Here is a 24,705-nt window from a genome sequence, read left to right as displayed (position 1 = left end):
TGACTCAACCGTGGCTAACAAGGGAAATTAGGGATAGCATAAGATCCAAAGAGAGGACATATAAATTGGCCAAAGAAAGCAGCAAACCTAAGGATTGGGAGCAGTTTAGGATTCAGCAAAGGGATTAATTAAGAGGGGGGAAATAGAGTATGAGAGTAAACTTACAGGGAACATAAAAACTGACTGTAAAAGCTTCTATAGATATATGGAGATAAAAAGATTGGTGAAGTCAAGCATAGGTCCCTTGCAGTCAGAGTCAGGGGAATTTATAATGGGGAACAAAGAAATGGCAGACCAATTCAATATATACAGTCCTTTGGTTCTGTCTTCACAAAGGAGGACACAAATAACCTCCCAGAGATGTCGGGGAACATGGGGTCTAATGAGAGGGAGGACCTGAATGAAATCAGTATTTGTAGGGAAATGGTGCTAGGGAAATTGACGGGAATGAAGGCCGATAAATCCCCAGGGCCTGATAATCTACATCCTAGGGTACTTAAGGTAGTGGCCCTAGAAATAGTAGATGCATTGCTGGTCATCTTCCAAAATTCTATCGACTCTGGAACAGTTCCCATGGATTGGAGGATAGCTATTCAGAAAAGGTGATAGAGAGAAAACGGGGAATTATAGACCGGTAAGCCTGACATTGGTAGTGGGGAAAATGCTAGAGTCCATTATAAAAGATGTAATAGCAGAGCACTTGGAAAACAGTGACAGGATCGGACAAAGTCAACATGGATTTACAAAAGGTAAATCATGCTTGACTAATCTACATAAGAACATAAGAACATTAGAAATAGGAGCAGGAGTAGGCCAATCGGCCCCTCGAGCCTGCTCGATCCAAACCTCAAATCTACTATCACTCTACATCCCTCCCGAACCCATGTGATCTCCTGGGAGAGGTGAAAAACCAGATAAAAACCCAATGGCCAATTTGGGAGAAAAAAATCTGGGAAATTCCTCTCCGACCCATCTAGGCGATCGAAACTCGTCCAGGAGATCACTGTCCCTATATTTTCTACAGTACATACCTTCTGTAAAAGGTGATCTCCACCCCAGCCAGGAACAGGAATAGAACCATCTCCTGAAATCTAACACATAATTAGAACACAAGAAGTAGGAGCAGAACCAGGCTACATGGCCCCTGGGCCCGCTCCTTTACCCACAGGGCCATGACCGTTCCGAACATAGACTCATGTCCAATTTCCTACCCGCTCCCCGTAACCCCTAATTCCCTTTACTTCTAAGAAACTATCTATTTCTGTTTAAATTTATTTAATGATGTAGCTTCCACAGCTTTCTGGGGCAGCAAATTCCACAGACCTACTACCCTCTGAGTGAAGAAGTTTCTCCTCATCTCAGTTTTGAAAGAGCAGCCCCTTGTTCTAAGATTATGCCCCCTAGTTCTAGTTTCACCCATCATTGGGAACATTCTCACCACATCCACCCGATCAAGCCCCTTCACAATCTTATATGTTTCAATAAGATCGCCTCTCATTCTTCTGAACTCCAATGAGTAGAGTCCCAATCTACTCAACCTCTCCTCATAAGACCACCCCCTCATCCCCGGGATTAACCGAGTGAACCTTCTTTGTACTGACTCGAGAGCAAGTATGTCTTTTCTTAAGTATGGACACTAAAACTGTATGCAGTATTCCAGGTGCGGTCTCATCAATACCTTGTACAACTGCAACAATACCTCCCTGTTTTTATATTCTATCCCCCTAGCAATAAAAGCCAACATTCCATTGGCCTTCTTGATCACTTGCTGCACCTGCATACTAACTTTTTGAGTTTCGTGCACCAGGACCCCCAGATCCCTTTGTACTACAGTACTTTCCAGTTTCTTGCCATTAAGATAATAACTTGCTCTATGATTTTTCCTGCCAAAGTGCATAACCTCACACTTTCCAGTATTGTATTCCATCTGCCAAATCTCTGCCCACTTACTTAGCCTGTCTATGTCCCTTTGCAGGATTTTTATGTCCTCCTCACTCACTACTTTCCTTCCCATCTTTGTATCATCTGCAAACTTTGATATGTTACACTCGGTCCCCTCCTCCAAATCATTAATATAGATTGTAAAGAGTTGGGGACCCAGCACTGACCCCTGCGGAACACCACTAGTTACTGATTGCCAGTCTGAGAACGAACCATTTATCCCAACTCTCTGCTTTCTGTTAGATAGCCAATCCTCCACCCATGCCAAAATATTACCCCAATCCCATGATTTTTTATCTTGAGCAATAATCTTTTGTGTGGCACCTTGTCAAATTCCTTTTGGAAGTCTAAATACACTACATCCACTGGTTCCCCTTTATCCACCCTGTATGTTACTTCCTCAAAGAACTCAAGCAAATTTGTCAAACATGACTTCTCCTTCATAAAACCATGCTGAGTTTGTCCTATTAAATTATGTTTATCCAAATGTCCCGTTACTGTCTCCTTAATAATGGACTCTAAAATTTTACCAACCACAGATGTTAGGCTAACAGGTCTATAGTTTCCAGCCTTCTGCCTACTACCCTTTTTAAATAAGTGTGTTACATTAGCAGTTTTCCAATCTGCCGGGACTTTTGCTGAGTCCAGGGAGTTTTGGAAAATTATTACCAATGCATCCACAATCCCTACCGCCACTTCCCTCAAGACCCTAGGATGTAAGCCATCAGGTCCAGGGGATTTATCCGCCTTGTGTCCCATTATTTTACCAAGTACCACTTCCTTAGTGATTTTAATCGTATTTAGCTCCTCCCCCCCAGAGCCCCCTGTTTGTCCAGTGTTGGGATATGCTTAGTGTCCTCTACCGTAAAGACTGATACAAAATATTTGTTCAGCATTTTTGCCATCTCCATGTTTCCCACCATTAATTTCCCGGTTTCATCCTCTAAGGGACCAACATTTACTTTAGCCACTCTTTTTCTTTTTATATAACTATAGAAATTTTTGCTATCTGTTTTTATATTTTTTGCTAATTTAATTTCATAACCTATCTTCCCTTTCTTAATCAATCTTTTAGTTATTTTTTGCTGTCTTTTAAAGACTTCCCAATCTTCTATCCTCCCACTAGATTTGGCTACCTTATATGCCCTTGTTTTTAGTCGGATACTATCCTTAATTACTTTACTTAGCCACGGATGGCTATCTTTTCTTTTACACCCTTTTTTCCTCAGTGGAATATATATTTTTTGGAAGTTGTAAAATAACTCCTTAAATGTACACCACTGATCATGTACCGTCTTACCCTTTAATCTATTTTCCCAGTCCACTCTAATCAATTCCGCTCTCATACCTTCATAGTCTCCTTTATTCAAACTCAGCACGCTTGTTTGAGATCCAACCTTCTCACCCTCTAATTGAATATGGAATTCAACCATGTTATGGTCACTCATTCCAAGGGGATCCTTTACTAGGACATTTTTAATTAATCCTGTCTCATTACACAGGACCAAATCTAAGGTTGCTTGCCCCCTGGTCGGTTCAGTTACATACTGCTCAAGAAACCCATCCCTAATACACTCAATGAACTCATCCTCAAGGCTGCCCTGCCCAATTTGATTTGTCCAGTTAATATGATAGCTAAAATCCCCCATAATTATAGCTGTTCCCTTATTACAAAGCCTCAACTATTTCCTGATTAATACTCCGTCCAACAGAGTTGCAACTGTTCGGAGGCCTATAGACTACGCCCACTAGTGTTTTTTTCCCCTTATTATTCCGTATCTCCACCCAAACTGTTTCACTCTCCTACTCCTTTGACCCAATATCATTTCTCTGTATTGCAGTGATTCCTTCCTTTATTAACATAGCCACCCCACCTCCCCTTCCTTCCTGCCTGTCCTTCCTGATTGTTAAATAACCTGGTATATTTAATTCCCAGTCATGGTCACCCTGCAGCCATGTTTCTGTAATGGCCACAAGATCATACCCATATATAGTTATTTGTGCCGTTAACTTGTCCATTTTGTTATGAATGCTACGTGCATTCAGATAAAGAACTTTCAAATATGTTTTGTGACACTTAGTTCCTGCTTTTTCCCCTTTTACTACTTTACCTTTTACTCCATATCTTCTGTCCCTTCCTGACACGCTCTGTTTTTTAATTCCCCCATTGCTACCTAAGTCTATGACCTTCTCCGTAGTCATTTTTATTATTTGCTCTCTAGAAACCTCCCCCCCACTAATTAGTTTAAAGGCCTCTCTACAGCCCTAGTTATATGATTCGCCAGGATTCTAGTCCCAGCACTGGCCAAGTGAAGTCCGCCCAACGGAACAGCTCCCTCTTGTCCCAGTACTGGTGCCAGTGTCCCAAGAAGCAAAACCCTTTTTTCCCACACCAGTCTTGGAGCCACGCATTTAACTCTCTAATTTTTTTTATCCTAGCGAAATTCGCTCGTGGCTCAGGTAATAATCCAAAGATTCTACTGTCATTTTTTGAGGATGTAATTGGTAGAATAGATAAGGGGAAGCAGTGGATGTGGTTTATTTGTACTTTCAGAAGGCTTTCGATAAGGTCCCGCATAAGAGATTAGCGTGTAAAGTTAAAGCACATGGGATTGGGGGCAAGGTATTGACTTGGATAGAGAACTGGTTGGCAGACAGGAAGCAAAGAGTTGGATAAAAACGGGTCTTTTTTTGAGTGGCAGGCAGTGACTAGTGGGGTACCGCAGGGATCAGTGCTAGGACCCCAGCTAGTCACAATTGTGAGGGTGCCAGTCAGTTCCTTTTTGTAACCTCTAGATGGCACCTTCACCTCTTTTTTTATATAAACCCAAAAATAAACCCTTAAACAAATAAACCCTTTAAATAACCCGATTAATCAAAATGGCACCTTCACCTCTTTTATATAAACCCAAAAAATAAACCCTTAAACAAATAAACCCTTTAAATAACCCGATTAATCAAAATGGCACCTTCACCTCTTTTATATAAACCCAAAAAATAAACCCTTAAACAAATAAACCCTTTAAATAACCCGATTAATCAAATTAAAATTTGGCCTCTTAGATCGATTACGCACTCCAGTCCCCGCGGCGCCCACCGGTCACGAAAGAGCTCGAGCTCGCCGGCGGACACCGCGTGCTCCATCTCCAGGGCCACCCGGCCGCGAACATGGCCGCGGAAGAGAGGGAGGCAATCCGGCCGGACGACCCCCTCGGCCGCCCGCTGCCTGGACCAATTGATGGCTTTCTTGGCCAGGCCCAGGAGCAGGCCCACGAGGAGGTCCTCCGACCTGGCCGCTCCCCTCCGCACCGGGTGACCGTAGATCAAGAGCGTGGGACTGAAGTGCAACCAAAATTTGAGGAGCAGCCCCTTCAAATAGTGAAAGAGGGGCTGCAACCTCTCACACCCCGTGTACACGTGAAAAACGGACTCCTCCAGACCGCAAAACAAACAAGCGGTCTGGGAGTCCGTAAACCTGCTTAAAAATCTATTGCACGGAACTGCTCTGTGCAACACCCTCCAGGCCAAATCCCCGATAGAACAGGGGAGGACTCCCGCATAGAGAGCCCCCCATTGGGGACCTCCGCCTCCGTCCGGAGGTAAAACGGCACGCCACGGCGTGTCCGGACGGCAGGCGAAGATGGCAAAGTGGAAGGATGGCACCTTCACCTCTTTTTGTATACACCCAAAAAAATAAACCCTTAAACAAATAAACCCTTTAAATAACCCGATTAATCAAATTAAAATTTGGCCTCTTAGGTCGATTACGCACTCCAGCCCCCGCGGCGCCCACCGGTCACGAAAGAGCTCGAGCTCGCCGGCGGACACCGCGTGCTCCATCTCCAGGGCCACCCGGCCGCGAACATGGCCGCGGAAGAGAGGGAGGCAATCCGGCCGGACGACCCCCTCGGCCGCCCGCTGCCTGGACCAATTGATGGCTTTCTTGGCCAGGCCCAGGAGCAGGCCCACGAGGAGGTCCTCCGACCTGGCCGCTCCCCTCCGCACCGGGTGACCGTAGATCAAGAGCGTGGGACTGAAGTGCAACCAAAATTTGAGGAGCAGCCCCTTCAAATAGTGAAAGAGGGGCTGCAACCTCTCACACCCCGTGTACACGTGAAAAACGGACTCCTCCAGACCGCAAAACAAACAAGCGGTCTGGGAGTCCGTAAACCTGCTTAAAAATCTATTGCACGGAACTGCTCTGTGCAACACCCTCCAGGCCAAATCCCCGATAGAACAGGGGAGGACTCCCGCATAGAGAGCCCCCCATTGGGGACCTCCGCCTCCGTCCGGAGGTAAAACGGCACGCCACGGCGTGTCCGGACGGCAGGCGAAGATGGCAAAGTGGAAGGATGGCACCTTCACTGTGTTCCTTTGTTAATTGTTTCTCGTTCTCTGGTGTTAATTGTTCCTAACCCTGTGTTAGTTTTTAATCAGCCTGTTAGCTGTTTATGGGTGGCACCTGGTTTTCTTGGTATATAAGTTCTGTTGTTGTTTCACTCAGTGCTCAGTCCTCACTAGGGTGAACCAGGGAGTTAGTCTTGACAATGTTCCTTGTCTTGATTAGGTTCTCTGTGTGACTAGCCTTTCCTCTATGGCAGCTTGCCTTCACTAGCTGGCTGCCATAGTTCTCTTGAGCTATGTATCTAAGTCTGTGCCATAGTTCTCTCGAGTTATGTATCTAAGTCTGTGTTCTAGTTCTCTCGAGCTATGTACCTAAGTCTGTGTTCTTGTCTCTGGATTTAAGATGTATTTAAGTCTTGTTCTGTTGAGCTGCTTGTCTTGGTAGGGTGCTGTTTGGACTAGTGTGTTGCTATGTGGGAGCCGTTGGGATCTTGTCTTGAGCTTTGCATTGATAAGCCGATTACCCTTGGGGTAGCTTGTCTGGAGTTTAGCCTCGGCAAGCCGGTTGCCCCTTGTGGTAGCTTGTCGCAAGCTCAGTATAGACAAGTGGGCTTCCTCATGGAAGCTGTCCTGAGTTCCTATCTTGACTAGCCGTCTTGTAACTTGTCTCTAGTTCTCTTGTCTCTAGTTCTTATGTATATTGCTGTGTCCCTTGTGTTAATCTGGTTATGTGTAAATCTAGTAAAGTTCAAACAAAGTACTGTATATTTGTCTCTCGTCTGGTTTCTGCACTTGGGTCCAGATCCTACCTTGCCCGGAGAGCACGGCCTCGTATTTATACGGCCCCGTGGCTCCCCAACCCTGACAACAATATATATTAATGATCTAGACGAGGGAACTAGATGTAATATCTCCAAGTTTGTAGATGACTCAAAGGTGCGTGGGTGTGTGTGCTGTGAGGAGGATGCTGAGAAACTCCAGTATGATTTGGACAGGTTGGGTGATTGGGCAGTTGCATGGCAAATGCAGTATAATGTGGATAATTGCGAGGTTTTCCACTTTGGTGGCAAAAACAGGAAGGCAGATTATTATCTGAATGGCAATAGATTGGGAGAAGGGGAAGTGCAACGGGACCTGGGTATCCTTGTGCGCCAGTCGCTGAAGGTAAGCATGCAGGTGAAGCAGGTGGTTAAGAAGGCAACTGGTATGTTGGCCTTCGTAGCGAGAGGGTTCGAGTACAGGAGCAAGGATGTCTTGCTGCAGTTGTACAGGGCCTTGGTGAGACCACACCTTGAGTATTGTGTGCAGTTTTGGTCGCCTTATCTGAGGAAGGATGTTCTTGCCATGGAGGAAGTGCAGCAAAGATTCACCAGACTGATACCTGGGATGGCAGGAATGATGTATGAGGAGAGATTGGGTCGATTGGGCTTATACTCGCTGGAGTTTAGAAGAATGAGAGGGGATCTCATTGAAACATATAAAATTCTAACAGGACTAGACAGACTAGATGCAGGAAGGATGTTCCTGATGGCAGGGGAGTCCAGAACCAGGGGTCAGATTCTAAAGATAAGGGGTAAGCCATTTAGGACAGAGATGAGGAGGAATTTCTTCACCCAGAGAGTGGTAAACCTGTGGAATTCTCTATCACAAAAGGCAGTTGAGGCCAATTCATTAAATATATTCAAGAATGAGTTTGATATATTTCTTAAGGCTAAAGGGATCAAGGGATATGGGGAGAAAGCAGGGACAGGGTACTGAATTTGGATGATCAGCCATGATCTCATTAAATGGCGGAGCAGGCTCGAGGGGCCAAATGGCCTACTCCTGCTCCTATCTTCTATGTTTCTATGTTATCAATTTCTCTTTATTTTGCTCCAAAACTGTGCTTTAACCCTCAGCTTCAGAAGGCGACCGCCCCTCCCTCACCCCCCCCCCCCCCACCCCCATTGCAAATGTGGTGATTTATTATTTCTATTTCTACCACTAGCCATCCTTTCAGAGTAAGCTTGCCAATTCAGTGCCAAGTCTATTACACAGTCAACCCCTGCTCACTGGGAGCTAGCAAAGGCTCCTAAACTCTCTTCACATTGGACACTTGCAGTCAACTGACAAAGGAGACTTTGAACCAAAAACAGGAGATGCTGGAAACATTCAGCAGGCCAGACAGCATCTGTGGAGAGAACAGACGAGTTGGGGGAAAAATTCGGTATCGCCCCATTTGGGGCGCCATTATTGGCGGTGCGCAAAGCTTAGCGCCTGGCGCTAATTATCGCCTCCGACAGCAAACTTGGCTTTTATTGCCCCTGGAGGTGATTGGAGTGCTAAATCATGCGCTTCCCACCTGTCTTAAGGCGCAAAGGCCGAGGAGTGAGGCGCTACCTCAGAGCGCTGGCGAAGCAAAGAAGGGCAAATCCAAATAAACCTGCAAAGTGCTGCTCAGTACTCAAAACTCCTTCACACAGCGTTGAATCTCTCCAGAAGTCTCTCTCTCTCTCTCTCTCTCTCTCAGAATGCGTGGTGCAAAAATGTCACCGATAATAAAAGGCAGGAAGCGGTCACCTTTAAATAGCGCCCCCCTAGTCCCTTTCTGACAGCAAAACACTCCCCTCAACCTGTCGTTGCTAGCGGCAGGCGGTAAGGCAGGGGGCGCCACTCAATATCTGGTCTGGGGCGCTAACGGGGCGTTGCGCACTCGACTGACGTCACAATCTGCCAGCGCAGGAGATCGTGGCGGTAGTGTTTAGCGCCGCCGCAAAATGTCTAGTTAATTTCGCGAGCGGCACAAACATCGCCGCGCCCGGGCACTAGTTGCTTTGCGCCCCAATTGGTGCCCTCTTAAGGCGCTAGCGGGAGGCGCAAACAACTGAATTTTTGCCCCGTTGTCTTTTGCGTTCAGACCCTGGACTGTCAACCTGTCTGTTCTCACCATGGACACTGGTTGATGTGCTGAGCGTTTCAAGCATTTTTTTTTGGAACTTTCAATAGGAAATTGGATGTATCCTTGAGAAGGAAACAATTTGCAGGGCTATGGGGGAAGAGCATGGGAAGTGGGATTAATTGGACAGCTATTTCAAAGAGCTGGCACAGGTGCGATGGGCAGAATGGCCTCATTCTGCGCTGTATGATTCTGTCCTTTCATTTACAGGAAAAACCTGTCCTGCATCGAGTAGTTTAGCTTAGCATCAGCCACTCAGGATACACTGTGCCAATTTTCCAAATGATATTTATAGGTCTATATTACTCTACCTGCCATCATCGATATATAATTTCAACAAATGAAGAATCATCTGCTCTCAATTCCAATTTAATAATTTCCCCACCACCCAGCCCTCCCATGTGTATCACTGCATTAATTTTTGATTATAAAAATCCTAGCGTGCCATTATGTGCTGACTTATTTTCATCTTGTGCCGGCAGCCAATATTATCTGTGAGCTTGTGTGTGAATTCTCACAGTGACATCTTTATTGATTCAGGCAGGAGCCAAGTCGGCACGATATATATTTGTTGGCCGCAGTTTTCTATCGAGTTCCATGTGCCGCATTATTGAAATAGCTCTGTTCAGTTGTGACAGGCCAAACATTGTATTACTTTCTAACCAGCGACAGCGTTCCACCGGATGGTTAGCTCAAGTCCCCAGCTGGTAGTAACCAATCCCGATCTCGGCATCAATAACAGCAGCGTTTTAATATCTTTTAGCCCAGTGAATCTAATTGTCTTTTGTTCATTTGTTATCTTCACTGACTTGAAAGAGTTTTTGCATAAACACCATCTAATTAAAAGAGTGATGCTTACAAATATAAACTGTTCGCACATGATCCAGAAACCATAGCCTGAAGATGATGCTGTGCAGTGTTATCATAGATGCACTTAACGCATTTGTTTCAAATTCCTTTGTCTTCTTTTTGTAAAGAGGTGAAGTTAACATCTCCTTTAAAGAAAGACTTAAACCCATATAATGTCTTTCATGACCTCATGACATCCCAAAGCGCTTTACAGCCAATAAAGTACTTTTGAAGTGTAGTCACTGTTTTAATGTGGGAAACGCAACAGCCAATTTACACAATGTGATAATGACCAGATAACCTGTTTTTGTTATGTTGGTTGAGGGATAAATATTGGCCAGGACACCGGGGATAACTCCCCTGCTCTTCTTCGAAATAGTGCCATGGGATCTTTTACGTCCACTTGAGAGAGCAGATGGGACCTCGGTTTAACATCTCGTCCAAAAGACAGCACCTCCGACAGTGCAGCACTCCCTCAGCACTGCACTGGAGTGTCAGCCTAGATTTTTGTGCTCAAGTGTCTGGAGTGGGACTTGAACCCACAACCTTCTGGGCTGGATTTTCATTCAGAAGTCGGGAAGGAGGCGGGACTACAACTTTCGGGTTTTAGTTCCGCCTCCATCGACGTCAGGCCAATCCACGCGATTTTCCCTTGATTGACCTTGTTGAGCCCGCCCAGCAGGCCAATTAAGAGCCACCCGGCAACAGGTGATGTCACAGACTGAAATTTCATCTGTCAAGACATGCTGACAGATGAAATATCAGTGTTTCACAGCTGTTTGAAGCTGTCAAACACTGACAGTCTGACTTCTAACCTGAGTTCTTCTACGCAGACTCAGTTAGAACTCTCACCGGCACTGAAAGCTGCAGGCTGTCACTTTTGACAGCTCACGGCCATTCTGCTTTCAGTGCCGGCTGAATGATGGACTCCCGAAGCCTAGAGGAAGAAAGGCTGTAAAGGTAAGTACAGGTAATTTAAACTTCTTTACACACTTTAGACACACCAAACACACTCATGCACCCATCACTCACCTGAACACTGACATCTCGACCCCTCCAAATCCTTCAACTCGACGGCCCGACTCCTCTAACCTGGCGTGGTTTGGAGCCGTCGGGAATCCCACACGACACCCTTCAAAATAGGGATTAGGCTAAAAACTGCCTGTTAACTACCTGTTAACAGGCAGTTAATTGGCACTAATCCCTTCCCGCCTCGGGTCGGCGGGCCCCAGTGCGGGGCGGGTACCCGCCTCCTTTGAAACTTACGTGGAGGCGGGTTTTGGGTGGGATGGTGTCGGGACCCCCGAATTCGGGATTTTTGCCCCCCGCACGCCTAAAAGCCCGCCTCACGGCACACTGATAATCTAGGCCTCTGTCGCAGAGGCGAGAGTGCTACCCACTGAGCCACGACTGACACACTTATTAAAATAGCAGACAAAGGAATTTAATATGCGCATTGGCGTTTGTACATTAAGATCACACAGCATAACTTCCAGGTTTATGCTTTTAGACTGCCGGAAGAATCAGGGAAATAACTGTTCCAGGGCGGGCTGTTGTTAACTCATGCACTGTTTCATTGAAACAAACAGTAATGGTTCTCAAGCATCAGCAGTCTTTTTAACAGAACAAAATAAAGGACTTCCATTTACATACTACATCCTTAGGATCGCCCAAAGCATTTCACAAGCTATGAATTACCTTTTTTAAAGTTTAGTTATATTGGAAAACACGGCAGCCAATTTCTACCTGCAAAATCCCACAAATAGCAAATGAGAATAATAGCCAGTTAATCTGATTCTGGTGAGGAAATAATGTTGGCCAGCACACTGGAAAAACTCTCTGCACCTCTTCAAATACAGCAATGTGACCATCTATCTTCACTTTGACTCCTGAAAGCCTTTCCACCATCTACAAGGCACAAGTCAGGAGTGTGATGGAATACTCTCCACTTGCCTGGATGAGTGCAGCTCCAACAACATTCAAGAAGCTCGACACCATCCAGGACAAAGCAGCCCGCTTGATCGGCACCCCATCCACCACCTCAAACATTCACTCCCTCCACCACCGGTGTACCGTGGCTGCAGTGTGTACCATCTACAAGATGCACTGCAGCAACTCGCCAAGGCTTCTTCAACAGCACCACTCAAACCCGCGACCTCTAACATTTAGAAGGACAAGGGCAGCAGGCGCATGGGAACCCCTCCAAGTCACATGCTGACTTGGAAATATATCGCCGTTCCTTCATCGTCACTGGGTCAAAATCCAGGCACTCCCTCCCTACCAGCACTGTGGGAGTACCTTCACCACATGGACTGCAGTGGTTCAAGGAGGCGGCTCACTACTACTTTCTCAAGGGCAATTAGGGATGAGCAATAAATGCTGGCCTTGCCAGCAAGGCCCATATCCCATGAATCAATTTTAAAAAAAGGTAGACAAGGGGCTGGATTTTGTCAATGGAGGCGACTTGGAGGCGGGACAGCTGCTTGTGTGTCAATGTCCCGCCTCCATCCTTGCCTGACCATTCAGAGGGATTTTCCCCTGATTGAGCTTGTTAAGCTTCAGCTCAGCAAGCCAATTAGGGGAGAAGTCACTGACAGATCAGGTCAATGTCAGACGTGCTATTTGTCAAGACTTCTTGAAAGAAGAAATGACAGCGTTTGACAGCTCTGTGAAGCTGTCAAACAGTGACATTCTCTTTAGTTTGATGAGTCTATGAGGTGAGGACTCATCAAACATTGCAAATTTGTAAATTTCAGATGTCTGATGGATCGGAGGGTCCATCAGCCATTACCTGAAATTGACAAGCAGGATGTCGGCTCTCCCGATCCTCTGCGGCTAAAGGCTATGGAAGGAAAACAAGGTAAGTGAACACTTTTTAAAATTATCACTCTCACGTTGCATACTTACCACTCCACACTTGCACCCATCACTCACCTCTACATCTTACTTCCAGGTGCCTCCGACCACCGCAGACCTCCTCCACCTCTCCTCCAACCCGGCGGGGTTCTCCGAGGTCGGGAAGCCTTCACCTGTGAAGGTAAAAGGGCACTAATCCCGCCTCCAGCAGACGGGATCCGAAGCTGCACATCTTCCCGCCTCCTGGCAAATGGGCACGGAGGCGGGATGGGGGCGGGTTTGCCATCCGCCCCCAATTTCTCCGAGTTTACCGGTTGGCCCGCCTCCTCGGGGTTTGGAAAATCGAGCCCAAGGTCTCAGTTTAACATCTCATCCAAAAGGACAGCGGGGTAGAAATTGGTATTCGTTGCGCCCATAAAACAGACGCCAGGCATACCAGTTCAGCAGTGAGGACCGCTTGTGCCCAACCTATGCAGTTGTCAGTCCCACTGCCAAATTCATTGGACCCACCTTTTAGGTGTCAGTCCAACAGGCGTTAGGCTCCATGAATATGTAAACTAGGGGTTTAACGCCCGTTGAAGGACCCCTTTGACAAATTAGTCATCTCACGAGTGGGGTGGCCCACTCAGGATTCTTCAGACACCCCCACGGCCGCCAACCAAAGGTACGTTTTTGAAACTTTGCGATCATAGCCCCCAAGTTAGCATTTATAATGAAGAAAGTTGACTGAGAATGTGTGCAGATGCAAGATTTTTATATTACATAGAATTTACTTTGTCAATCTATCTATAGAATCATTTAGAATTTACAACTCAGAAATGGGCCATTCGGCCCAACTAGTCAATGCCGGTGATTATGCTCCATATGAGCTCCTCCCACCCTACTTCATCTAATGCTACCAGCATAACCTTCAAATCCTTTCTCCCCCTCATGTGCTTATCTAGCTTCTCCTTAAATGCATCTATGCTATTCGCCTCAACTATTCCTTGTAGTAGTGAGTTCCACATTCTAACCACTCCTCGAGTAAAGAAGTTAGGTTTACAACCCCTAGTTTTGGATTCCCCCACAAGCAGAAACATTTTCTCTACATCTACCCTATCAAATCCCTTCATATGCGGTCTCACTGCTGAATTGGTATGCTTGGCGCCCATTTTATGCCTGAAAAATGGGCGCAACGAAACAAATTTCTACCCCGCTGTCCTTTAGGATGAGCTGTTAAACCGAGACATTGTCCAACTGTCCAAGTGAATATAAATGATCCCATGGCTTGAAGGGATAATTACTAGTCCTAGCCCCTTTAGGGCTACCCTGTATCAGGCGTATTCCTCAGACGTTCACTTTCAACTAAAGTTTGAGGTAGCCGAATCCTAAAGACGCTTAATTGGGTCTAAAGGTCCGGACTATCTCTCCCTCAAGGAAAGGAACAACCTGAAAATGTTACCGTCCTCCAGATAGCACTTTTAATAAGTTTAGCTAGACTGTAACGTTCTGGATATTATGAGGGTCCAGAAAACTCCCCCAGAATTCTGCAACTCCTCACCAAAGAGTGTACAGAGATTGAGTTCACGAGTTTGATACAGAAGTCTTATGTGAGACAATTCTAAAAATATATAGATTTATTAATGAACCGACATGCAGTTTACAGTTGGTGAGTCAATCGCAACTTTAACAATTCCAAAAAGAGAAAGCTTACGATCTTATTATCAGAGAACCTTACTTTCAAATCTTAACTTTGCTACAGTTTTACAGTTCTTAGTGTTCTATTCAGGATATCCACCAAAATCAAATACCTTTGATCCCCGAGGTACAAAGAGTTAGAGACTTACAAAGCCGCCTCTGAAGCCGAGAATCATTTTACCCAATTGAAGCAAGTCTGCTATCCCATTTGAGAGTTCAATATTTATACCCTTTTCCAGTAGTATTTCCTTTAAGGTTTTCTGCTGATGTAAACTAATTATCTCCAGTCATTTTTCTGCCGACCCCTACAATTCTTACAGTCACCTCAGCTGGTAGCATTACAGAATCATGTCTCCTCTCTAGGTGTTCTAAGTTTACCATAAAAAACGGTGTGACGGCAGGTGTATTTTTTACTTGATGTCATTTTTATGAAGGCAGATGTTTGTGCTTCTTTATGAGATGTAAATTAGAACACCTTATCCAGGGTGAACCATTGTTTCGTTCCCAAAGGTCAGCCTGTCGGGAGCCTTTAACCTTTTGTTTCAATAAGGTTATTGATTCAGTGTCAACAACTTATCTTATCTCAATAGCCAGAATTCTTTCACAGCTTTTTCATAGTTCGGTTTCTAGATTTCCAGACCCAGTTTGTCATGTTTCAATAAGGCCAGAATTCTTTCATGAGATCGTGTTTTTTTCTGAATAGGTTATATGGCTTATTCCTTCACAGGTTGTATTATGTCACCCCTCAGCCTTCTCTTTTCTAGAGAAAAGAGCCCGGCCTGTTCAGTCTTCCCTGATAGTTATAATCTCTCAGTTCTGATATCGTCTTTGTAAATGTTTTCTAAATATATCTAATCAAATAATTGCAATATACCCTCTGAAAATTTTCTGTGTATCCGTATATAGCAATGATCGTTATTGCTACAAAGCGACAACGTAAAATATTAATCCATTACTTTTGATGTGGTCTTACTCATTCCTTGCATATCCGAGTGAAAAGCCTGACATCTAAATTAAAGGAATCATGGGCTATTATCCCTTTTCACATTAGTCACGTGGCAGCCATGCAGGTCTGGGCTATTTCTCAACAACAACCTTTATCTCTATAGCACCTCTCATGTAGAAGAACATCTCAGAACACTTCACAGGAGGTGAGGAAGATGCAAGTAAGAGACAGAGAGAGAATTGGGAGGGGTGAAGGATTCCAAAGGGTTGGTTTTAGGAGGCTGTTGATAGATGGGCAAATAGTAGCAAGGCAGAGTGGTTTGGGTGAGGGTTACAAAGAGTAAGGGATATCGTGACTGAAAGATCAGCTGCTCCTCCCTATAGTGTCTAGTTCTGGATTTGGCACTCCATTACAAATTGAGTAAATTTTCGTTAGCAATGGGGAGAAGGGTGCTGGTCCCTGAGCGCTATAATTAAGATATCTCAAAAGAGTGTCTGATTAACAATTGAAACAATCTGTTCGAACCTGGTGTAGAAAATTAGTGAAGTCACTTGTCGAATATTTTGTGTAGCTGTGGCCACCGTTTCTTCAAAATGTTGATGCATTGGATAGAGTTAAGAGAAGAGTGACGAATATAATTCCAGGACTTTAAGTTGTGAAGAGACACTCAAAGAGCTGAACATGTTTTCTCCCATTATATGATGGACTATGGTTAAGCGTTTAAGGGTTTTTGGGGGAAAAGTTTGGTTGGTTAGCGCCTCCGGGCAGGTGAGGGGGGTTGCTAACGGGGCACTAGGAACTTAGTGCACGGGCGTGATGATTTTAGCGCCGCACGCGAAATTGACCAGTCATATTGCGGCGGCGCTAAACACTACTGCCACGGTCTCCTGCACCCGCAGATCATGATGTCAGTCGAGCATGTATTGCCCTGGACTGGATATTGAGTCGCGCCCCCTGCCTTAGCGCCTGCCGCTAGAAACGACAGGTAGAGGGGAACGTTTTCAAGTCGGGAAGTGGCTGAGGGAGCGCTATTTAAAGGCGGATGCTTCCTGCATTTTCTTGTCGGCAAAATTTTTGGTGCACACAGGTTGAGAGGGAGAGGGACATCTGGAGAGATTTAACGTTATCCTAAGGAGTTTTGGCCCTCAGCACCACTTTTGAGGTTCCTAAGCGCCAAGCTCTTTCCCTGGGCTTATCCATTAGTGCTTCCAACACAATTGCTTTTGAGGTCTCTCCAGGCCGAGATTCAAGGCTGCAATGAGCAGGGAGTGGCTGGCCAGCAAGGTGGCCCCTCCCCTTTAAGAACTGGACGTCGCCAATCTGTCTGGCTTCCATGGTAACTGACATCGCCTGAGCTTCGGTAGCGTTCTGAGGTAGCGCCTCGCTCCCCGACGTTAGCGCATTAAGAGAGGTGTATAGCGCTAGATTTAGCGCTCAATTTACCTCCAGGGGTGATAGAGGCGAATTTTGCAGTCGGAGGCGATAATTAGCGTCGGGCACTAAACTTTGCGCCCGGCCGATATTAGCGCCCCAAAATGGGCGATACCCAATTTTTCCCCTTTTCACTATTATTACGTTAAAATTGAATCCAAAAACTCCTGGGTGCTGTGACGTAAACCTGTCTGAAGAGATTTGAACCACTACAGTATTACCAAAACATACTAAAAGCCCTTGAAATCCCATTGCCAATTATTCAGAATTACAATACTGTTTGTGTGTCAATATCCTAATATCATGATTCCATTACTTGCTTATATTTTGAGTTCCCTTTCTATTGTAGATCATTCCAAGCCCACAGAGGAGGAGGAGCCACTACACCATGCAGTCAAAAGTGATTCTGCAGTCATTGGAGGTAAGAAATAAGAATGTGCTATCATTAAAGTCTTTTAAATGGTTACCTGTAAACATCTGACATTATTCTCTGACTATATAAGCTGTGTTTTTATGCATCTCTTCACTTCACCTGATGAAGGAGCAGCGCTCCGAAAGCTTGTGATTTCGAATAAAGCTGTTGGACTATAACCTGGTGTTGTGTGACTTCTTATAATTGAAGAAGGGTTGTAGTGTAAGGCCCATGCTGTCGTACGCTTCGGTGAAGGTGTTGACGATGGTTTGAAGTTCGACCTCCGAGTGAGCGCAGATGCAAGTGTCGTCTGCATACTGTAATTCGACGACAGAGGATGGGACGACCTGGGATCTGGACTGGAGGCGACGGAGGTTGACCAGTTTCCCGTTTGTTCTGTAAATTAGCTCCACTCCAGTAGGGAGCTTACTGAGGGTGAGATGGAGCATTGCAGCAAGGAAGATCGAGAAGGGCCTTACACTAAACATCCGTAAGACAAAGGTCCTCTACCAACCTGCCCCCGCCACACAGTACTGCCCCCCGATTATCAAAATCCACGACAAGGCCTTGGACAAGGTGGACCACTTTCCATACCTCGGGAGCCTACTGTCAACAAGGGCAGACGTCGACGAAGAAGTCCAACACTGCCTTCAGTGTGCCAGTGCAGCCTTCGGTCGCCTGAGGAAGAGAGTGTTTGAAGACCAGGACCTCAAACCAGGCACTAAGCTCATGGTCTACAGAGCAGCAGTGATACCCGCCCTGCTGTATGCCTCAGAGACATGGGCCATGTACAGCAGGCACGTCAAAGCACTGGAGAAATACCACCAACGCTGCCTCCGCAAGATCCTGCAAATCCATTGGCAGGATAGGCGCACCAACGTCAGTGTTCTTGCTCAGGCCAACATCCCCAGCATCGAAGCTTTGACCACGCTCAATCAGCTCCGATGGATGAGTCGCATTGTCCGCATGCCCGATACGAGACCCCCAAAACAAGCGCTCTACTCGGAGCTCTGGCACGGCAAGAGAGCCCCAGGTGGGCAGAGGAAACGCTTCAAGGACACCCTCAAAGCCTCCTTGAAAAAGTGTAACATCCCCACCGACACCTGGGAATCCCTGGCCCAAGACCGCACAAAGTGGAGGAGAAGCATCCAGGAAGGCGCCGAACACCTCGAGTCTCCTCGCCGGGAGCAAGCGGAAGCCAAGTGCAGGCAGCGCAAGGAGCGCACGTCAACCCAAGCACCCCACCCACCCGCCCCTTCAACCACCGTCTGCCCCACCTGTGACAGAGACTATAGGTCCCGCATCGGACTCATCAGTCACCTGCGAACTCATTTTTAATGTGGAAGCAAGTCATCCTCGGTTCCGAGGGACTGCCTAAGAAGAAGAAGATTTGTTGTACTTTGACGGGCAGTATGGTCAACTCCTGTTACTATACAGGTGGTGAAGAGACGAGCCAAAAGCTGCTCTCTAGTATCAGAGGACTGAGTTACGATTATAGAATGAAAATACTTGGATTATGTAGCCTCAAACTTAAATTATTCGGCCTCAAGGTAGCAAGAGAAGAGAACAAGAGAAGAAAATAACACAAGGATAAAAAGCCAACAAATATATCGTGGGCTCGGCTCTCTGTTCTTCCGCTTGATTGGGCCGAGTCTCTGGCAGGGCAGTGCAGGACGGGGTAGTTCACCTTCACCTTTGCCTCACATATTTTCAAATGGGCAATGGGCCCCCTGACCCCTGTCATGGAGTCTTGCCAGTATGGGATCATAGACTTGCTGTGCCAGGTCTCGGGGTCCTGCTGCAGTAGGAAAAAGAGGTGGCCAGTGCGATGCCTGTTTCACTTCTGTTTCAGCTTAAAAAAAATAATTTCAGTGGTAGGGCCTGTGTCTGGCCACACCCTGAGATCACTTGCATAGGCCCCTCGTCAGTTTTTGCCCCACCATCCCCTTCGCAGATCTCTGAATGCTGTATACTGGGTCCTAATAGGCAGCCCCTACTTCCAGTGTTCCAAGAGTGAGAATCGTAGGAAGCATGGCGTATGTTTCCCTCATTGGCATGCACTTACCATACACTCACCCACATATGGGCAGGCTCAGCCTCCCCGGCTGGACCGGCCAATGGGAAATGGTAGGTGCCTAGCAGAGCATATCTCTTAAGTTGCTTTCCTCCTCCACTTGCCCAGATGAGCCAAAACAATCAGTGGGAGGGCCAGAAAGCATGTTTTTTAATTCAATCTGCATAGGTTAAAAATATACAAGGTAAAAAGACAAGGTAGGTGCAGAGAGGATGTTTCCCCTCGTGGGGGAATCTAGAACTCGGGGGCATAGTTTTAGAATAAAGGGTCGCCCTTTTGGAACTGAGATGAGGAGGAATTTCTTCTCTCAGAGGATCGTAAATCTGTGGAATTCTCTGCCCCAGAGAGCTGTGGAGGCTGGGTCATTGAATATATTTAAGGTGGAGATAGACAGAGTTTTGCAAGATAAGGGAGTGAAGGGTTATGGGGAGCGGGCAGGGAAGTGGCTTTGAGCCCAAGATCAGCCATGATCTTATTGAATGGCGGAGCAGGCTCGAGGGGCCAAGTGGCCTATTCCTGCTCCTATTTCTTGTGTTCTTAAACTTAAAATGGAATTAGATGGATAACCTTAAAACCCAGACCTAATTGATTACCCTTGGCGATAAGAGAAAGCATGCAGGGGAAATAAAATATATGACATGTTTTAAGGATACAAGAACGGAAAATCAGGATGTTTACAAAAGCAATGTTAACACAATAATTAGGGCATGAAGAGAAAGTTTGAAAAGAAAATTGCATCAGTCATTAGGGATAATTAAAAGAGGCTCTGTGCAGGTTTGTCACAAAGACAATGTTAAAGAACAAGTGGCCCACTTAGATAGTAAAATTCATCAGTAGATAAGTGGAAGGGGAGGCATCTTGAGTCTATGGAGAAAGTAGTAAAGTGGTCGTTAAAAATTGGAGCACTTGAATTCCCTTAACCTGGCGGAATGCAACCAAGAGTAGTGAAGGAAATGATTACATCGGATATACGGCACAGAAACAGGCCAGTCGGCCCAACCAGTCCGTGCCGGCATTTATCTACCACAGAAGGCAGTTGAGGCCAATTCATTAAGTATATTCAAGAAGGAGTTAGATATATGTCTTAAGGCTAAAGGGATCAAGGGATATGGAGAGAAGGCAGGGACAGGGTACTGAATTTGGATGATCAGCCATGATCGCATTGAATGGCAGAGCAGGCTCGAGGGGCCGAATGGCCTACTCCTGCTCCTATCTTCTATGTTTATGCTCCACACGAGCCTCCTCCCGTCTTTCCTCATCTAAATCTATCAGCATAACCCTCTATTCCCTTTTCCCTCATATGCTTATCCAACCTCCCCTTAAATGCATCCATACTATTCGCTTCAACCACTCCCTGCGGTAGCGAGTTCCACATTCTCACCACTCTCTCTGGGTGAAGAAGTTTCTCCTGAATTCCCTATTGGATTTCTTGGTGACTATCTTATATCGATGGCCTCTAGTTATGCTCTTCCCCACAAGTGGAAACATTCTCTCTGTATCCACTCTATCAAAATGAGAGTAGATGTTGAGAAGTGGCACTCATTTTGCAAAAGCTGATTCAGATTATTTTTTAAGTCCTGTTATCTTACCATCGGATGCGGCGGGGAAATATTGCAGCCTATTATAGAAGAAGCAATTTGAGAGTATTTATGTAAAAGCAATAAATCCAGAAATACTGGCTTTTAAAGGGACGTCTTGCCTAACAAATATATTGGCACCTTCGAGGAAGTAACTGAGTTGGATGTCATATATCTTGGCCTTCAGAACCAACAAGGTGTCTCACAAAAGAGATTCATGGCTACAACGTACATACTTGGGGCACAAAAGTAAAACAGTGAGTTGGATTATTACAATAGCAAAATACTGCAGACGCTGGAAATCTGAAATAACAACAGAAAGTGCTGGAAACACACAGCAGGTCAGGCAGCATTGTGGAGAGAGAAACGGAGTCAACGTTTCGGGTCGATGACCCTTCGTCAGTTCTAACTGGATTATTAATTGGCCAAATAAGAAGAAGCAGAGGATAGATATCAATAGAAGTCCTAATTGGGCCAGAGGAGTTTGTAGTGGATTGTTTTCATGACTGCTTCATGATGTTTTATAATGATCTCAACAAAGGCGGCGTAATTTAGAATGCCTACGTTTTTTAATTGACCCAAAGTTGCAGGGAAACCAACATTCTTCATGGAAGCATATTGTTCAGAGATCAAAGGAAATATTTTGGTAGAGAAGAAAAATTCAGAAGCCATCAAACTGATGGCATGTAAGTGACATGATGCCACTGTTGGTACTTGAAGTGTTCTTTCCAGCGCAATCAGTATAATTATACTGCAAATTGCATCTGATGCCCATAAACACCTTTGGCAAATTGGATACTAAGGGATATGGAGATAGTGCAGGAAGGTGGAGTTGAGGTAAAAGATCAGCCATGATCTTATTGAATGGCCGAGTCGGCCGAATGGCCTAAGCCTGCTCCTATTTCTTATGTTCCAATCATAGAAAAGTCTTTCACTGCTGCAAAATGTAAGTAATTGGTATTTGGTGCTAAAGTTGCAAACATGCCTTCACGCAGTGAGATGTACATTAAGGAGTGTAAACAGATTTGTGTGGATTAGTTGACTAAACCTTGAAAGTGTCTTCACATTGTGTGCAACAATGAAAGTGCCAGAGTGGATACATAGATCCGGTGAATGTAGGTCTCAGGAGATTCTACTGATAATCTATAAAATATCAGTGATGACATACAACAACAACAACTTGTATTTATATAGCGCATTTAATGCAGTAAAGCATCCCAATGCACTTCACAGGAGCGTTATCAAACAAAATTTGACATCGAGACACATAAGAGATATTGGGGCAGATGACCAAAAGCTTAGACAAGAGTTGGAGAGGTTTAGAGAGGGAATGCCAAGCTCAGGGCCTTGGCAGTTGAAAGCACGGCCGCCAATGGAGGAGCGATTAAAATCAGGGATGCTCAAGAGGCCAGAATTGGAGGAGCACATATAACTCGGAGGGTTGTAGGGCTGGTGGAAATTACAGAGATAGGGAGGAGCGAGGCCATGGAGGGATTTGAAAATAAGGATGAGAATTTTAAAATCAAAACGATGCTTAACCGGGAGCCAATGTAGGTCATCAAGCACTGGGGTGATGGGTGAACGGGACTTGGTGCGAGTTAGGCCATGGGCAGCAGAGTTTTGGATGATCTCAAGTTTACGGAGAGTAAAATGTGGGAGGCTGGCCAGGAGTGTGTTGGAATTGCCAAGTCTAGAGGTAACAAAGCCATGGATGAGGGTTTCAGCAGCAGAGCTGAGGTGGGGCGGAGTCAAGCGATGTTACTGAGGTGGAAATAGACGGTCTTAGTGATGGCGCGGCTATGTGGTCGGAAGTTCACCTCAGGGTCAAATATGACACCAAGGTGCGAACAGTCATGTTCAGCCTCAGAAAGGGAGAGGGATGGAGTTGGTGGCTAGGGAACGGAGTTTGTGGCAGGGACCGAATACAAGTGAAGTAGTGTGGTAAACTTCTCCATTTAGCACTCCCAACAGAGCTTTGATAAATGGGAATGCTTACTTTATTTGGAATCCAGGTATGGATATTAGCATGCCCAAGTTGCTGGTAATGCCTTCTCATTGTACGAAGCTCTCTACCAAGACCATTAAATCATAAAACCTATCTCAATATGTTCAGTTTTGGCCACTGAATTTACAAAATGGACACAGGTTGAAAGAGGGAGAGAAACGGTACTGGGTTTTTAGCTCGGTTGGGACTTCGATAACTGGCTGACGATTTAACCTACCTGAAAAGGTGTCGGGGTTGATTTCTTTTGTTTTTAAATGAATGCAAGACAAAACCGCAGAAATTCCACTGAATCGTTTTGTGTGTGACGCCAGCAGAAAGCTCCTGGTTCTCATTACATTCTCAAACCAAGGGAAAGTGTAATGTCGGAGGCGCCATCCTTTGTATGAGATGTTAAACAGACTGTCTGCCAGTTCAGGCGGACATTAATCTCTTTACTCAGAGGGTTGTTGGAGCCAGGAACGTTTTGCCATATGGCTGAAGCAGAGATGATTGCATCTTTTAAGGGAAAATTTGACAGAATAGTTGAAACAGATGTTTAAAGCCGGGCCATGGGGCAAGACCAGGACATTAGGATTAGTTTTGGAAAGGTCTAGCAAAGGGCCAGCACAGGCACGATGGGCTGAATGGCCTCCTTCTGTGCTCTAAACTTCTATGGTTTTAAACCAATAAGTTATGAAAAGGGAGCAAGAGAGTTAAATCTGCCTTTATTGGAGGATAAAGATTGGGATGATGCACACAAATTTTCAGAACCTCTCTGGCCACAGGGGATGTACCAGAGGACTGGAGAACAGCTAATGTAGTACCATTAAAGAAGAAGGGTAGCAGGGATAAACCAGGGAATTACAGGCCAGTGAGCCTAACATCTGTGGTAGGGAAATTATTGGAAAAAATTCTGAGGGACAAAATTAGTCTCCACTTGGAGAGGCAAGGATTAATCGGGGATAGTCAGCATGGCTTTGTCAAGGGTAAATCATGTCTGACAAACCTGATTGAATTTTTCGAGGGGGTGACTAGGGGGGTGGATGAGGGAAATGCTGTGGATGTGGTTTACATGGACTTCAGTAAAGCTTTTGACAAAGTCCCGCATAGGAGACTGGTCAAGAAGGTAAGAGCCCATGGGATCCAGGGTGCCTTGGCGCGTTGGATCCTAAACTGGCTGAGTGGCAGGAGGCAGAGGGTGATGGTCGAAGGATGCTTTTGTGACTGGAAGCCTGTGTCCAGTGGGGTACCTCAGGGATCGGTGCTGGGTCCCTTGTTGTTTGTGATCTACATAAATGATTTGGATGAGAATGTAAAAGGTATGATCAGTAAGTTCGCAGATGACACGAAAATTGGTGGGGTGGTAAATTGCGAGGAGGAAAGCCTCAGGCTACAGGACGATATAAACGGGTTGGTCAGATGGGCGGAAAAGTGGCAAATGGAATTTAACCCTGAAAAGTGTGAGGTGATGCATTTTGGATGGACAAATAAGGCAAGGGAATACACAATGAGTGGTAGGACCCTAGGAAGTACAGAGGGTCAGAGGGACCTTGGTGTACATGTACATAGATCTCTGAAGGTAGCGGAACAGGTAGATAAGGTGGTTAAAAAGGCATATGGGATACTTGCCTTCATTAGCCGAGGCATAGAATATAAGAGCAGGGAGGTTATGATGGAGC

General features: G+C 45.6%; 1 protein-coding gene across 1 annotated transcript in view; it reads left to right on the top strand.

The window, feature by feature from the left end:
• LOC147120678 (contactin-associated protein-like 5) overlaps nucleotides 1–24,705 on the top strand; it is a 1,541,569-nt gene that overhangs the window by 1,506,007 nt on the left and 10,857 nt on the right. The window contains exon 23 of the mRNA XM_085986862.1: nucleotides 17,329–17,400. Coding sequence (XP_085842988.1) covers nucleotides 17,329–17,400 — 72 coding nt within the window. The remainder of the gene's footprint in view (nucleotides 1–17,328; nucleotides 17,401–24,705) is intronic.

The sequence above is a fragment of the Somniosus microcephalus genome, chromosome 4 (assembly GCF_052327205.1).
Source record: "Somniosus microcephalus isolate GS21.2 chromosome 4, FLI_Smic_1.0, whole genome shotgun sequence".
NCBI classification, from domain to species: Eukaryota; Metazoa; Chordata; class Chondrichthyes; order Squaliformes; family Somniosidae; genus Somniosus; species Somniosus microcephalus.
This window is presented reverse-complemented; position numbering and strand designations above follow the sequence as displayed.